The 16,405-nt window shown below is 44.6% G+C and overlaps 1 protein-coding gene across 2 annotated transcripts in view; it reads left to right on the plus strand.

Annotated features, from left to right (window-relative positions):
- The window catches only part of CAMK1D (calcium/calmodulin dependent protein kinase ID), a 417,170-nt gene that overhangs the window by 367,689 nt on the left and 33,076 nt on the right, over positions 1-16,405 (plus strand). For both annotated transcript variants that reach the window (XM_033852368.2, XM_019933273.3), the window contains exon 6: positions 12,670-12,745. In XM_033852368.2, coding sequence (XP_033708259.1) covers positions 12,670-12,745 — 76 coding nt within the window. The remainder of the gene's footprint in view (positions 1-12,669; positions 12,746-16,405) is intronic.

Here is a 16,405-nt window from a genome sequence, read left to right on the forward strand (position 1 = left end):
CCCCCCAAAACTACCTCCCAAGATTCTGCTCCACCATGAAAGCTTTTAAAGGGAAACAGGGAAGTAATCTCGGTGAATCTTTGAGGTAGGGGGTCAGAGTTGTCGCCATCCCCACTGTGTGCAGGCTGGGTGCAGGCTGGTCGAGTCCTCGTGATCTTTCTTTAGACCCCACCTTGTTCACACAGTTTGCAAGATTACTGAAGGGAAGCTAAGGAAGAGATCTGGTCATCTGTCAGTTACTTACTTTTCATTCCTACTTCTCTGGTCTATGAAAGAACCAAGAAATTAGACAAAGTATTGTGTGATCAAAAGATATGAAAGGTGTGCTCGGGCTGGAGATGAGTAGAGCATGGGGCGCCTGGTTTAAGGTTAGTGACAAGGCAAAGGGGCACCTTCTGCAAAGAGCTCTTTCCCGCAGAGGTTTTTCCTGCCGAGAGCTGCTTACGCATTGACCTCCATGATTTTTTTTCTGGTTCTGCTGTTCTGTATTTCTACAGATGTGTGACTTAGTAGCCTTTAAGTGTATAAATATTCGTGTGTCAAGGATATTGACTGTCGTTTTTTCCCATCTTCACTCAGAACAGACAAGAAAAAGTTCAGTTAAATTGACATCATCCGTCTCTGTCCTCCTGAGCGGGCTACGTCACGCGGTTCCTTTTATCTTTCCTCATAGATCCTCTGTTCCTGCTGCTTTAATCTTCACTCTTCTGTGTGGTCATTTTCTCCCAAAGAGCTCGGTTTTTATTTGTTGTTCACTTAAATACCGTATTTTAGTACACGGCTCTGAGCATTACATCATTGTTCTCACCCTCTCAGATTGTTAGCGTTGAAACAGGATTTTATGTAACTGATAAATTGTCACACAGGGCACAGATGAGTAGGCGGGGGACCCACATCAGAACTTTCTCGTTCCTTCTCTCTCAGCAGCGACTCAGTGACAACCGGCAGCGACCGTTTCATCACACTGGGCGCTTGCAGCCAGACCCCATGTGTCAGAGAGAACAGCGCCTCCCCACGTGGGGAGACCTGTAGGGCCTGGTATTAGCCTTGACATAGTGAATATGGACGAGGGCAGAAGCTCATGATCAGAACGTGTGCCAAGTAGACCCAGCCCTGCCCTGGAAAAGCCCCCACCCCACTAAATCCCTCTTAAAACTATTTGTAGAGCACTCTCCACCTTCTGGAACTCCTGACGGCTCCTCTCTCAGTACCTGAATCCTGGGGTGGAGTTTCATGGTTTCTAAACTGGTACCATTTTGCGGTGGTGGAAAGGAAAGAAGCACTGCAGCATTTTGTAACTTACTCTTTTTTTTTTTCTTTTAATGTTTATAAACCAAAACACTGGAATGACCGTAGCAGTATTCTTCATGTTGAAGTGTAGCTCATCAGATTTCAGAAGTGAGGAGGGCTTCAGTGCAAAGTAACCATCCGGTTGCGGTTCACAAACCCGTTAGGGCGGAGGTGGAATCCTGGGACAACCGGCAAGGAACACATTACGGGGTTATCCGTTGCCACATTGCTCTAAAACGCCTTACTCAGAACATTTTTCTTCCTCTGTAGCACTGAGTTCCAGGTCTCTCCCACATTTGAAAACACCAGATACCAGCTGCCCTCCCGTTTTCCACTCCCTTCCCGTTCCGTAGTCTCTCCCCACCACCCATCAGCCACATTTTGGCTTCGGCGGCATTTGAATAGTAACCCAGCTCCGATCAGACTGGTAATGAGAAACCAAGATGGTGCTTTAATGGGGACTCTTCATGCCTGTGGTAAAATTCAAGAAGCTACTAGGAAAATCCAAGTGAGCTGCTCATCTGCGATGCATTCTTAGTAAATTACGGCTCTAGGGGAGGGTGAGAAAGAGCTAAGGAACCTATAACCCCCAGAAAGAGAACAGAGCTGTCCCAAGAAGCTTCTGCTCCTCTCGTGCAGCTCCGGGCTGAGGACAGACCACCGGCAAGGAATGATTCTGTATCTGAGCTGTGTTTTTATTTGCCAGCAATCCAGACTGCAATCCTCTAAACCTAGGTGAAGCAACACCTGTGTATTAAGATGCTCACGGTAAAGCCCCTCGGCGCATTTTTTTTTTCTTTTTCAATACCTCTCCTGCTGAAAGTTCTACTGGCGGGAAGCAGACCTGAGTTAACCCGTTCAGTACCACCTCCTCGTTGTAATGCAGCTCTTACTGAGACTGGATGCTCCTCTGAGCTGTATGCCTGAATCTTACTTTCCTTGATCTTAGAATTTTATTTACCGTCTCTGAACAGTCCACTGCTGGGTAGAAAGGTCCTCTTTCTCTCCCACTGTTTTTTTTTTTTTTTACAATGTTGTGTTACTTTCAGGCGTACAGCAAAGTGATTCCGTTATACATATCTATATCTATATAGACATATATGTATATATCTATTCTTTTTCAGACTCTGTTCCCTTATAGATTATTACAAGATATTGAGTAGAGTTCCCTGTGCTATACAGTAGGTCCTGGTTGGTTATCTATTATACACAGTAGTGTGCATCTCCCACTGTTTCAGTGACATCCTTTTCACCACAATGATGACACGCAGTGTCACTAACTCTTTGGAACTATATTACAGTTTGATTTAAGACTATCCACTTATCCTCCAGCAGAGGAGCTCTGTCCCTTCTCACTACCTTTGGAAATCCCTTAGGGACAGGAAAACTTGGATCAAGTGTCCTTGGACACAAATCCCTGAGGGTACAGTTGGCCGTCTGGATCCATGGGTTCCACATCCTCGGATTCAACCAACTGCAGATCAAAAATATTTTTCAAAAATCGCCAGAAAGCTCCAAGAAACAAAACTTGAACTTGCTGCTTACCGGCAACGACTTACCCGGCGTTACCATTGTGTTAAGTGTTACGGGTCATCTAGAGGTAAAGTGTGCAGGAGGATGTTGTAGGTAATATGCAAATACTGTGCCATTTTTTTATGTATGGGACTCCAGCATCCACCAATCTTGGTGTCCACAGAGGGTCCTGGACCCCCATCCCCACAGATGCTGAGGGACAACTGTATGCCTTAGAATGAGGGGACACCTGCAGCTCTACGGGTGAGCACAGATTCTTTTCCATGAAGGCCTAACACTGAGACAGACTGGCAGGTGCCCTTCAAGACAGGAAACTGAGGCACAGAAAGATGATGAATTCGAGGTACACTGGTGCAGAGCCCAGCCTCTAATTCTGTCCTCTGAGTCAGTGCTGGGTCAGAGGTGACAGATGCTAGCACCAGCCTACAGGTGCACAATCTGATTTTAAAACCCGCATGGAAGTTCGGTGCTCTCCCATGAGACCACCTACTCCTCTCTTAGGCTCCTTCCTGTAAAGATGCTATCACGTTGCCAGCCTGCCCAGCAGAATGGAACTTGAATCCAGGCCCCCTGACCCCTAGGCCTCCTGACCTCCTTTCATGAGCGACTTGGGAAAAGCCATGATATTAAAAGAAGACTCCACTCCCTCTGACCATGACTGGCGTTTGTGTCTCAGAGCCTTTTCCTCCCCACATGGCATGCATTAAGTTCAAGTCAAATGCCTTTCTCCGTGGCCTCCTCAGGGAGACGAGGCCAGCCAGCAGGGTCAACAGATGAACCTGAGACAAGCTGTAGGCTGGCAGGTTGCCCATCTGCCTGCGTGTCTGTCTGCTGACATCATAGGCTATATAGTAGGTTAGAAGTTTCAGGTTCATTTTCAAAGACAGAAGCTTGTTCAAAGACAGGTAGAGGTGCTGATCTGAGTGTCTTGTCAGCTCTGTTTCAGCAGGTGGCACAGATGGCAGCAGTTGTACACACTCCAGAGAATTAGGGAATGCACCCCAGTGTTCATAGCAGCACTGTTTACAGCAGCCAAGACATGGAAGCACCCCTAAATGTCCATCGACATTGGATAAAGATGAATGGATAAAGAAGATGTGGCATACACACACACACACGCACACACACACACACACACGCACGCACAATGGAATATTCTCAGCCATGAAAAAGAATGAAATAATGCCATTTGCAGCAACATGGATGAACCTAGAGATGATCATACTAAGCGAAATAAGCCAAAGATAAATACCATATTATGTCACTTATATGTGGAATCTAAAATATGACGCAAATGAACTTATTTGTAAAACAGAAACAGACTCAGACATAGAAAACAAACTTATGGTTACCAAAGGGGAAAGGGGGTGGGGAGGGATAAATTAGGAGTTTGGGATTAGCAGATACACACTATTATATATAAAATAGATATACAACAGGGTCCTACTGTATAGCCCAGGAAACTATACTCAGTATCCTATAATAAACCATAATGGAGAAGAATATGAAAAAGAATATATATATGTATATTCTTTTTCATATTACTGAATCATTTTGCTGTACACCAGAAACTAACACAACACTGTAAATCAAGTATACTTAATTTAAAAAGAAAAAGAATTAGGGAGAAAATTAGGATATGCCCATTTTTATAACCAGTCTTGCAGAATAATCTTTAAACATCCCTTTAAAAAAGAATTATAATTGGGGCCAATGAAAACAAGAACTGGTTAGAACTGGGCATTGCACCCTTGTAGCTACTTAAAGGATGGGGAGAGCTCAGGACAATGGGGATGGGAATCTTGATAACACCTGGCCTGGAGGTAGGAGAGGGTGGGGCTGGGGGAAGGAGGGGGGCAGGGCAGGGAGAGGAAATGTGGAAGGAGCACAGCCTCTCCCCTCAATAAATGCAGAGCCACGAAGGGGCCACGCACAGCCAGAGGTCCTCGGCCATCACATGGATCTCTAATATCGGGACAAATGGTCCTGATGCCCACAGCGCTGTCTGTCAACCATGACGAACAACCTGCTCCTGCTGCCGTGCCTAGGCTGGTGCCTGGACCAAGGGGGGATGATGATGTAAACGTGTTGGTGATGTAGTGACCACAAGGATCAAGAACTAGATGAACAAAGGGACCAACTGGCTCCTTCCAGCTCTAAGATTCAAGTTCTCCTGACCTGCCCTTCCATCGCGTGTGGGCCCAGCTCTGTCCTGACTTCTGAGGGTTTTCATCAAAAGGGTGGAAATCTTCATTTATGAATCATTTTATGTTACGCTAGAACCGAAGGAAAGTACCAAATGATATCAAGAATCCGTTCAGCCTTAATTCTAGAGAGTAATAAAACCTACATTCCTTTTGCTCCTATGATCTTTCCAACTTTTCCTCCTTACATAACAACTACTAATTATACCCGTACATATGTGCTGTATATTTCCTTTAAGCCTCATAACAATCCTAAGAGTTGGGCTCTCTTAATGTTCCCATCTAACAAAATGGAGGCTGAGAAAGATTAAGGGACTTACCCAAGTCCACACATGTAGTAAGTGGTGGAGCCTAGGTTTCTTTCACTGAAAAGCCAATGTGCCCGACTATTTAAAACTTCTTAAATCCAGACAACTAAAGTCATTTTAAGTAACAAGAACCTAAATCCCGGCAACCATTTCACATCCTTCAGACCCCTCCTACTCTTTCATCTTTACGCCTATTACTTTATTCTTGGAAAACAACATGAACAACGTGCATATATATACGTTTATTAACAGCACCACTAGCCACAGCGATTTCTTTCCCCGGCTGTATCTTTCTCATTCTGTTTGCACCTTGCCCATCATTTGACTATTGGAGGTAATATTTTCTTTCCTTGGATATTTTTGAGTTTTATTTAGAGTAAGTTCAGTATTTTCAGGGTTGGATTTTGACTGAGTTCAACTTAAAAATCAACACCACCTCTCCCATCTTGCCATGATCTTGTCTGACTCTGATCATCGTCCTTAGGAGGGCGGCCGAGGCTGGCACTACGTCTGTGGCTTGTGTCTACCCTCAGTGCCCTGGAGAACAGGTGTGCCGTGAGGGCAGGGGCCAGGTGTGCTTTCGTCACCCATAAAGCCAGTGCCTGAAGTGGGATGCAGCCCATTAAATGACTGAATAAGGAGAAACACCACCACCATGGTTCTGGACCACAAGCTCTCCTTTTCCAGCATCAAGGGCTGCTCCTGCCACCCAGGGCTGCCCCTCCTGCTTGTGTCCCCACCCTTATCCCAGTAGAAGGGGTCATATTTGAAGTACGAAGAGGAGTGGTCCTCAAACGTCCGTGGAGGGGAACAGATCACCTTGAACATGAACGTGGTAACACGATGAGATCACATTCTCCCCGCTCTCTGCAGAGACGGTTCTTAGCACATCCTTGGACGCAGGAAATGGGAAAATTCCTTTTCTGTTTTATGAGAGCCTGAGGACTGGTGACTGTGGCCCCCACCTTCACAAGCCACTGTCCTCGTTTCCAATTCCACTTGGTTAAGCCTTTTTTTCCTCTCTCTCTTTCAGTAAGGAAAATGGGCAACTTAGTTGTTTTAAAAACAACATGAAAAGTTTCTGAAATTCTGTTTTTTTTCTTTCTGAAATCTCTGGAGTCCTTCCCTTTACCAGGAAACCTTGCTCTGAATCAATATAAAACAGCTCGGTTTATAGAAGACGTTTCCCACCAAGTGGAATTTTCCACAGTGCGTTGGTAGTGAGTCTCACAGCAGTAAATTCAATTATTTTAAATTTTGAACGTACTGTTTCACTAAAGAGCGTGGGTTAAGCCTGGGGCTCAGAGGAGGGAACATCTGTCCACAGATCTCTCCAGTAGCTCGTGGGATGCTCTGCTGAGGCTGTGTGGTTTATATGGAACTCACTTCTATTGACTGGTGTAAATTAAGCTGATGGGATACTGTTTCTATCGGCAGTAGCCTCAAAAAACCTGAATTGATAGTCCCCAAGATCTGACCAGGAAGGAGGTTCTGAGAGATCATTTAACAGACTATCCTTTCTGCCATTTAGCCCTAGAACTAATAATTCTGAAATCCCTTTGAGAAAAGCTTTTAAAAGGAGAGCAACGTGAATGACAGACACCCACAGAGAATTAGGGCTAATTCTGGTTCTTTTATCTCCCAGATTCATGTCAGAAACAGGGCATGTATTCAGCAGTTTATCTTACTTGTACCTAATACAGGGACTTCCCAAACGACAGTTGCTTGCAATCCAAAATTTATTTGTGACCCTCTCATTTTTTTGTTCCTGTAGGTACTCACCAAAAATATTTGAGGCAGCTAAGTTTATTTGTAAATCAGTTGTCTGGCGTTTGGAAAACATTTTCTTATAGAAATAATGGCGTGTGTTTTGAGTAGGTTGGGTTCAGTTGCATCACCATTTGGTGAACTACCAGAATGTACTAAGCCCTGAAAATACAGTCTAGAGATGTTCTCCAGCAGCATGAAGTCTGGACCTTGACAGTGTGATTCACACAGCAGTAAAGGGATGGATAAGGTATAGTAGGAGCCTACCAGAGGCTAGTGTGTTACAGGGTTTTGATGAATAGACCTGGGAACCCAACTGTCATGGCCCAACGCATGTCACCCAGGTGGAGCTGCGTCCACCCCACCCCTGTTCTCTCCACCTCTATTGTGGCTCTTAGCATTTGCCTTGAGGTGCTCCTATGTTGAATGCATGCATATTTACAATTGTTATGTCTTCTTGGATTGATCCCTTGATCATTATATAGTGTCCTTCCTTGTCTCTTGTAACAGTGTTTATTTTAAAGTCTATTTTGTCTGATATGAGTATTGCTACCCCAGCTTTCTTTTGATTTCCATTTGCATGGAGTATCTTTTTCCATCCCTCACTTTCAATCTGTATGTGTCCCTAGGTTTGAAGTGGGGCTCTTGTAGACAGCATATATATGGGTGTTGTTTTTGTGTCCATTCAGCCAATCTGTGTCTTTTAGTTGGAGCATTTAATCCATTTATATTTAAGGTAATTGTCGATATGTATGTCTCTACTGCCATTTTCTTAATTGTTTCTGGTTTGTTTTTGTAGGTCTTTTTCTTCTCTTGTATTTCACGCCTAGAGAAATTCCTTTAGCATTTGTTGTAAAGCTGGTTTGGTGGTGCCGAATTCTCTTAGCCTTTGCTTGTCTGAAAAGCTTTTTTTTTTTTTTTTTTTGCGGTTCGCGGGCCTCTCACGGAGCACAGGCTCCGGACGCGCAGGCTCAGCGGCCATGGCTCACGGGCCCAGCCGCTCCGTGGCACGTGGGATCTTCCCGGACCGGGGCACGAACCCGTCTCCCCTGCATCGGCAGGCGGACTCTCAACCACTGCGCCACCAGGGAAGGGAAGCCCCTGAAAAGCTTTTGATTTCTCTGTCGAAACTGAATGAGAGCCTTGCTGGGGAGAGTATTCTTGTTGTAGGTTTTTCCCTTTCATCACTTTAAATATATCATGCCACTCCCTTCTGGCCTAAAAGGCTGACTTCAGCCAAGCCTAAGAGGCAGTCGGGAGGTTGGACCAGCCACCTATCTTGGATCTGTCCCTTCAGCACTTCCGGGTGGGTGGGTCTCTCTACTGCCACTGATAGCCACTGACAGTCCCCAGGGCCCAGGCCTTGAAATGCACTGGAGAAACGTGTATGCCCACCCCACTGGAGTCTTTCCCTTCTGCTATGGCTGTGCCAGGAAACTGAGCCCTTTCCTGCTCTGCCTGGGGTTGATGGCATCACCGACAAGCCACGGTGCCTCTTAATGACTGCTTTCTCTGTCAATAGCTCCAATTAAGTGATTTCGATTCAAAGCCTCCCTCTGTTAGAAGGTGTGGGGTTGGCCAGAGTCACTGCCAACCTCCCACGACACATGAATTATGCTGGGTACAATTAGGAGAGAAAATCTGGGCTTCCTCAGCCTGGGAGCTCATTTGTCGTCCCAAAGTTTGTAAGTTGGATGCTGTGACTTTTTAGAATTACAGCTGAATTCTTGCCAGTGGTATAAGATTGATAACACAAGGGAGTTTGGCTGGTTCTCAAAGTGAAAACGGGTCTATGAAAAGATCAGAAAGAAGGGGATTCTCCCAGCACTCCAGCTGAAAGGGATCAAGGGAATGGAAGGAGGACCAAAAACCAGATAAGTACAACAGGTTGGCAAAACGATAGCGCCAACTGCAGGACGCAGACGGACAGTGGGAGAGAAAATATCCCACCTGACCTCAGGGGTTCATGATTTGTTCACCATATCAAATTGTCAGGAGGGTTTTGAATATTGTCTGAGAATTTATTTTTTTCAAGAATTACTATGAGATGACAAGTTAGCTATTTAAAGCTAGGTGGGCTTGTTCAAACAGTGTCCCAAAGAACATTTGTTTCCAGGAATCATATCACAAAGGAAAATAGAATTGAAGCCATTCACGTGTGTGCCATCGTACAAGTTTAAAATATTTTAAGTTGGTGAGAATTTTATTTCCAAATCAGTTTGCTTTGTCTTTTTTATCATGACGTTACACTTCTGGCTTCACTCTCTGGATTGGGTTCAAGTGCAATTAAGGACCTCACCAGAGGGCAAATGGTTCACCTGCCACCAATTGGTTAAAAATGTGTATATTTCGGGGCTTCCCTGGTGGCGCAGTAGTTGAGAGTCCGCCTGCCGATGCAGGGGACACGGGTTCGTGCCCCGGTCCGGGAAGATCCCACATGCCGCGGAGCGACTGGGCCCGTGAGCCATGGCCGCTGAGCCTGCGCGTCCGGAGCCTGTGCTCCGCAACGGGAGAGGCCACGGCAGTGAGAGGCCCGTGTACTGCAAAAAAAAAAAAAAAAATGTGTATATTTCATTGCAGTTGCTGTGACCCAGATAAGACACAACACCAAAGAGGACAAGACATGTTTGGCACAAGCACATAGAGTTCCACCACCAATGTAGATACCCTGGTATTTGTTAATCATTTAGAACTTTTCCCTAACATCCATACTGTTGATCTAAATCAGAAGTCTTTTTATACAAAAGCATATACTTGATGTTATAAAGTTTACTAGTTAAACAAAAATCTCATATTTTAAGAAATTTGTGTCATCTGTGGTTTCAAGAATCTAAACGTCCCAAGTAACATCCAAGCTCCGACTTGCATAAAAATCAGCCGCTTGCTTTTCAAGTCTCTGCAGTGCACTGCCCGATTCTCCAGAGCCCTGGAGCATTTGCCAGACTGCAGGCAAAGGGCCTGATGTGCACGTGCCGCCAGGTGTGTGGATTTCAGGAGCGGAACCGTGTTCTTTATTCCTTTGTTTGCTGAACAGTGGATGGTGGCCAGTACTTGCTGTTTTCTTTTCTTTCTTTTTTTTTTTTTTGCGGTACGTGGGCCTCTCACTGCTGTGGCCTCTCCCGTTGCGGAGCGCAGGCTCAGCGGCCATGGCTCACGGGCCCAGCCGCTCCGCGGCATGTGGGATCCTCCCGGACCGGGGCACGAACCCGTGTCCCCTGCACCGGCAGGCGGACTCCCAACCACTGCGCCACCAGGGAAGCCCGCTTGCTGTTTTCTAACAGATGATGACGAGGAGGAGGATTTGTTCTTTTAAGAATCCTTCCTGCCCCATCCACAGAGGTGGTCAGGAGAACACAGAGGGCTAGCTCTTCCTAGGAGTCAACCCTGCTTTCTAGGGGCCGGGTCTTATCCCCTCGTCAGTTGACATCTGGTTTCGTGGAGCGTTTGGGCCAGGCTGTCTCGCCAGCTCTCTGAAGAGCCCTGCAGACCCCGTGACATGGAAGCCAGGGCCTCTGCCCACCTGCTTGATGCGGCGCTCCTGATGCCTGCTGTCAGCTGTGCCGGGAGGAGGGGCCGGGTCCGATGTAGCTCTGCGAGCCTTTTCTGCCTCTCTTGAACTTTCCATCAGGCTACGAGGATGGCCCTGGAGGCTCAGAAACATGCTCGTTGCAGAACCAGTCCCCTCCCGCCACCTGTGCTCGTGTGGCTGTCAGCCCAAAGCATCAGCTCTGAGAGCACCGTCCTCCTAGATCAGCAGGACGTTGGCTGTGGGCAATGGCTCCCTTTTGTCAGTTGCCATAATAGAAGCATCTGAGAAACAGGCTCTTAGCAGTTCTGGGGAAGAGGGAGGATGGATTCGGTCACTCCCCATTAGCTAAGGGCCGCTTCTCCAGTCTGCGAGTTCCCCAACTTTGTAGCGCTCTCTGCTTCTGCTACTGCATTGAGGGTAAACGCAGCAAAGCCGTACAAACGTATTTATTTAGCTCTTATTAAATTTAAAAAAAAGTCTGATCAGAAGTTTGGAGGAATTGAGGCTGAAACCTAATTAGATTTGAGGATTCTCTGTGGGTTGTATTTCTTACCATCATAACCAGAAACATCCAGCAAGTTTGTGTCCTTCCCTCTTCTTGCTCAGGAAGGTGCTTATCTGCAACAGGATGAGAGGGTTTCCCTGTTCATTTTTCTACAAAAGGACTTTGCTTAGAGACGGAAGAAAGACTCACCTTGACAGTCAGTAGATTCCAGTGGAAAGAGCTGGGACAAGGGTGAGATTGAATTGTGTTCAGATCCCAACTGGTCTATATCTCCTATGTGGCGTCAGAAAAGGAACATCTCTGAGGCTCATTTTCTTTATGGATCAGGGGCAGATAATGGCTAATTGGCAGAGTTGTTGAAGGGATTACAGTAGAGAATGTCTATGAATGACGAGGACGAGACCCGGATCACACAGGCACTTAATTCGGGTTAGACTACGTTGGTGTAGAGGCCTCTTGGCAGCTGGATCCTGGGGATAAGTGGCTTGATCTCTGAGTCCCCGTGCACCCTCACCTGTAGCTTGGGAAGAAGGATAATAATAACTAAGCTCTTCCCCACCAAGAAAGGTTGTGGTGAGTTAATGCATCCCCAACGCACAGAACACACAGCTTAGCCTGACAAGTGCCTTGTAAGCTAGAGCTCTTTTTACTTTCTCTACCTTCTTAAACTTTCTGCAAAGTTTATCCTAGACACTTCAATCAGATGTATTTGCATAAAAAGGAGGTTATCCTTGTGAGGAAGGTTTACTTCCTTTCCTGTGTTTATTTACTCTTTGCACAAATATGTATGGCAGACCCTGCTGAGTGCCAGACACTGGGTGGGTATCCAACACTGGGCAGTAGCCACGGCCCGGAACAGGAAGTATGGGAATAGTACAAAATAAGCCAAGGCCCTGGACTGGTGATGCGCGATGAAGAGTGGGTTAGAACCAAGGAAGTGAGATTCAATAGCATTTTTCCTGTTTCACAGATGAGAAAACAGACTGGCAGTACAGTGACAGATAACACGCCCAAAACCTTAGAGAAGGAATCAGGAGCAGGCCTGAGGCAGGACATGGAGAGAAGGTTTTAGGTCTGAACTTGACTTAAGCCCCATGAAGGCAGGGGGAAGGGGCTTCACCTGCCTGTCCCCACAGCACCTAGAAAGGCCCTACACAGGGGCCAGAAATGCTTCCTTGAGCTGATTTGAGGTGAATCACACCCCAGGCCCCAGACTGAGTATTCTCTCCTCTCTGTCAGTCTGGTCTGAGCTATAGAGCTTAGCCCAGCACCGACATAAAATACCTCCTATCAAGTATGTATTGATTGATTGATAACCTCCAGTTGTACACACACACAAATGCTCCCCTTTTGTCTAGTTACAAAAGCCAACAAATATATCAGATTGTGTCTGCCTACTCAGTTTCTAGAATCACAGAAAGTTCAGCCCAAGTAGCAGACAAAAAGAGCAAAAAGCAAATAACACCTAAAACCCGCCTTATGTCTTAATCATTTAAATTGTCAGGCTTGTGTCTCTGCTTTGTTGTTTCACAGCTCCCGAGGTCCTCGCACAGAAACCCTACAGCAAAGCTGTCGACTGCTGGTCCATTGGGGTGATTGCCTATATCTTGTAAGTATGGCTTGCCACCTCGGCTTCTTTTTTCCTTTTTTTTAAAAATAATTGTGACAAAATATACGTTTAATTTTGTACACCATTTTAACCTTTTTTTTTTTTTTTTTGGCCGCGTTGGGTCTTCATTGCTGCGTGCAGGCTTTCTCTAGTTGCAGCGAGCAGGGGCTACTCTTCGTTGCAATGCGCGGGCTTCTCGTTGTGGTGGCTTCTCTTGTTGCAGAGCACGGGCTCTAGAGCACAGGCCCGGTAGTTGTGGTGCACGAGCTTAGTTGCTCCGCGGCATGTGGGATCTTCCTGGACCAGGGATCGAACCCGAGTCCCCTGCCTTGGCAGGCGGATTCTTAACCACTGCACCACCAGGGAAGTTCCTTAACCATTTTTAAGAGTACAATTCAGTGGCATCAAGCACATTCATAGTGTGGCACAACCATCACCACCACCATCTCCAGAACTTTTTCATCTTCCCAAACTGAAACTCACTAAATACTAACTCCCATTCGTTTCCCCCGAGCCCCTGGCAACCACCATTCTGCTTTCTGTCTCTATGAATTTGCCTTCTCTAGGTATCTCATGGAAGTGGAATCATAAGGTATTTGTTCTTTTTTGTCTGTTTTCTTTTTCCGCTTAGCATAGTGTCCTCAGGGTTCATCTATGTTATAGTTAGTATGTGTCAGAATTTCATTCTTTCTTGAGGCTGAATTATTCCCTTGTGTGTATATACTACATTTTGTTTATCCATTCATCCATCAATGGACACTTGGGTTGTTTCCACCTTTTGGCTGTTGTGAATAAGGCTGTTACGAACACAGGTGTGCAAATATCTGTTCGAGTCCTGCTTTCAATGCTTTGGGGTGTATACTCAGAAGTGGAATTGCTGGATCATATGGTCATTCTATGTTTAACTACTTGAGGAGCTGCCATCATGTTTTCCAAAGCAACACCACCATTTTACATTCCCAACAGTGATGCACAAGGGTCTAGTTTCTCTACATCTTTGCGAACACATATTTTCCATTTTTTCATAATGGCCGTCCTAAGAGGTGTGAAGTGGTAACTTGTTGTGGGTTCGATTTGCATGTCTCTTACAGCTGGTAATGTATTGAGCATCTTTTCGTGCACCACCTTGGCTTTTTTGGGGATACAAACCACTATGAAAATATTAGGGCATGTCCAACAGAAGTCACAATAAGAAAAATGTGATAAAAACCCAAAATTTAGCCTTTGAATTCCTCATTTCTTCTCAGGTGCCTTATCTCCATGACCCAGGAAATGCCATGGTCATAGGCTTGTTGCAGTTATTTTAAGATGATCAATTTTGGTTTTTATGTTTTGATTTGCTTAAGTCCCCTGTAAAGTTACTGTTTAAGCTACAATTTCTTTTTGTAGTCATATTTTCAAACACTTACTATGGAGCATACTTTCAGGATAGGTTTAAGGCCAATGCGTTTCTGAAATTGATCGGAAATGAATTTCTCCTCGTTAGCATCCCCAAGGAGGGGAATGTTTTCTTGCCGACAGAGCCCACTGCACAGAACAAAAGGCTATGAGGGAACTTTCCTCAACATAATAAAGGCCATATATGACTAACCTACTGCCAACATCATCCTCAATGGTGAAAAACTGAAAGCATTTCCACTAAGATCAGGAAAAAGCCAAGGTTGCCCACTCTCACCTCTCTTATTCAACATAGTTTTGGAAGTTTTAGCCACAGCAATCAGAGAAGAAAAGGAAATAAAAGGAATCCAAATCGGAAAGGAAGAAGTAAAACTGTCACTGTTTGCAGATGACATGATACTATACATAGAGAATCCTAAAGATGCTTCCAGAAAACTACTAGAGCTAATCAATGAATTTGGTAAAGTAGCAGGATACAAAATTAATGCACAGAAATCTCTGGCATTCCTATACACTAATGATGAAAAATCTGAAAGTGAAATTAAGGAAACACTCCCATTTACCATTGCAACAAAAAGAATAAAATATCTAGGAATAAACCTACCTAAGGAGACAAAAGACCTGTATGCAGAAAATTATAAGACACTGATGAAAGAAATTAAACATAATACAAATAGATGGAGAGATATACCATGTTCTTGGATTGGAAGAATCAACATTGTGAAAATGACTCTACTACCCAAAGCAATCTACAGATTCAATGCAATCCCTATCAAACTACCACTGGCATTTTTCACAGAACTAGAACAAAAAATTTCACAATGTGTATGGAAATACAAAAGACCCCGAATAGCCAAAGCAATCTTGAGAACGAAAACCGGACCTGGAGGAATCAGGCTCCCTGACTTCAGACAATACTACAAAGCTACAGTAATCAAGACAGTATGGTACTGGCACAGAAACAGAAAGATAGATCAATGGAACAGGATAGAAAGCCCAGAGATAAACCCACGCACATATGGTCACCTTATCTTTGATAAAGGAGGCAGGAATGTACAGTGGAGAAAGGACAGCCTCTTCAATAAGTGGTGCTGGGAAAACTGGACAGGTACATGTAAAAGTATGAGATTAGATCACTCCCTAACACCATACACAAAAATAAGCTCAAAATGGATTAAAGACCTAAATGTAATGCCAGAAACTATCAAACTTTTAGAGGAAAACATAGGCAGAACACTCTATGGCATAAATCACAGCAATATCCTTTTTGACCCACCTCCTAAAGAAATGGAAATAAAAACAAAAATAAACAAATGGGACCTAATGAAACTTCAAAGCTTTTGCACAGCAAAGGAAACCATAAATAAGACCAAAAGACAACCCTCAGAATGGGAGAAGATATTTGCAAATGAAGCAACTGACAAAGGATTAATCTCCAAAATTTACAAGCAGCTCATGCAGCTCAATAACAAAAAAACAAACAACCCAATGCAAAAATGGGCAGAAGACCTAAATAGACATTTCTCCGAAGAAGATGTACAGACTGCCAACAAACACATGAAAGGATGCTCAACATCATTAATCATTAGAGAAATGCAAATCAAAACTACAATGAGATACCATTTCACACCAGTCAGAATGGCCATCATCAAAAAATCTAGGAACAATAAATGCTGGAGAGGGTGTGGAGAAAAGGGAACACTCTTGCACTGCTGGGGGAATGTGAATTGGTACAGCCACTATGGAGAACAGTATGGAGGTTCCTTAAGAAACTACAAATAGAACTACCATATGACCCAGCAATCCCGCTACTGGGCATATACCCTGAGAAAACCATAATTCAAAAAGAATCATGTACCAAAATGTTCATTGCAGCTCTATTTACAATAGCCCGGAGATGGAAACAACCTAAGTGTCCAGCATCGGATGAATGGATAAAGAAGATGTGGCACATATATACAATGGAATATTTCTCAGCCATAAAAAGAAACGAAATTGAGCTGTTTGTAATGAGGTGGATAGACCTAGAGTCTGTCATACAGAGTGAAGTAAGTCAGAAAGAGAAAGACAAATACCGTATGCTAACACATATTATGGAATTTAAGAAAAAAAAAATGTCATGAAGAACCTAGGGGTATGACAGGAATAAAGACACAGACCTACTAGAGAATGGACTTGAGGATATGGGGAGGGGGAAGGGTAAGCTGTGACAAAGCAAGAGAGAGGCGTGGACGTATATACACTACCAAACGTAAAACAGAT

This window comes from Tursiops truncatus, chromosome 2 (genome assembly GCF_011762595.2).
Source record: "Tursiops truncatus isolate mTurTru1 chromosome 2, mTurTru1.mat.Y, whole genome shotgun sequence".
Lineage (NCBI taxonomy): Eukaryota > Metazoa > Chordata > Mammalia > Artiodactyla > Delphinidae > Tursiops > Tursiops truncatus.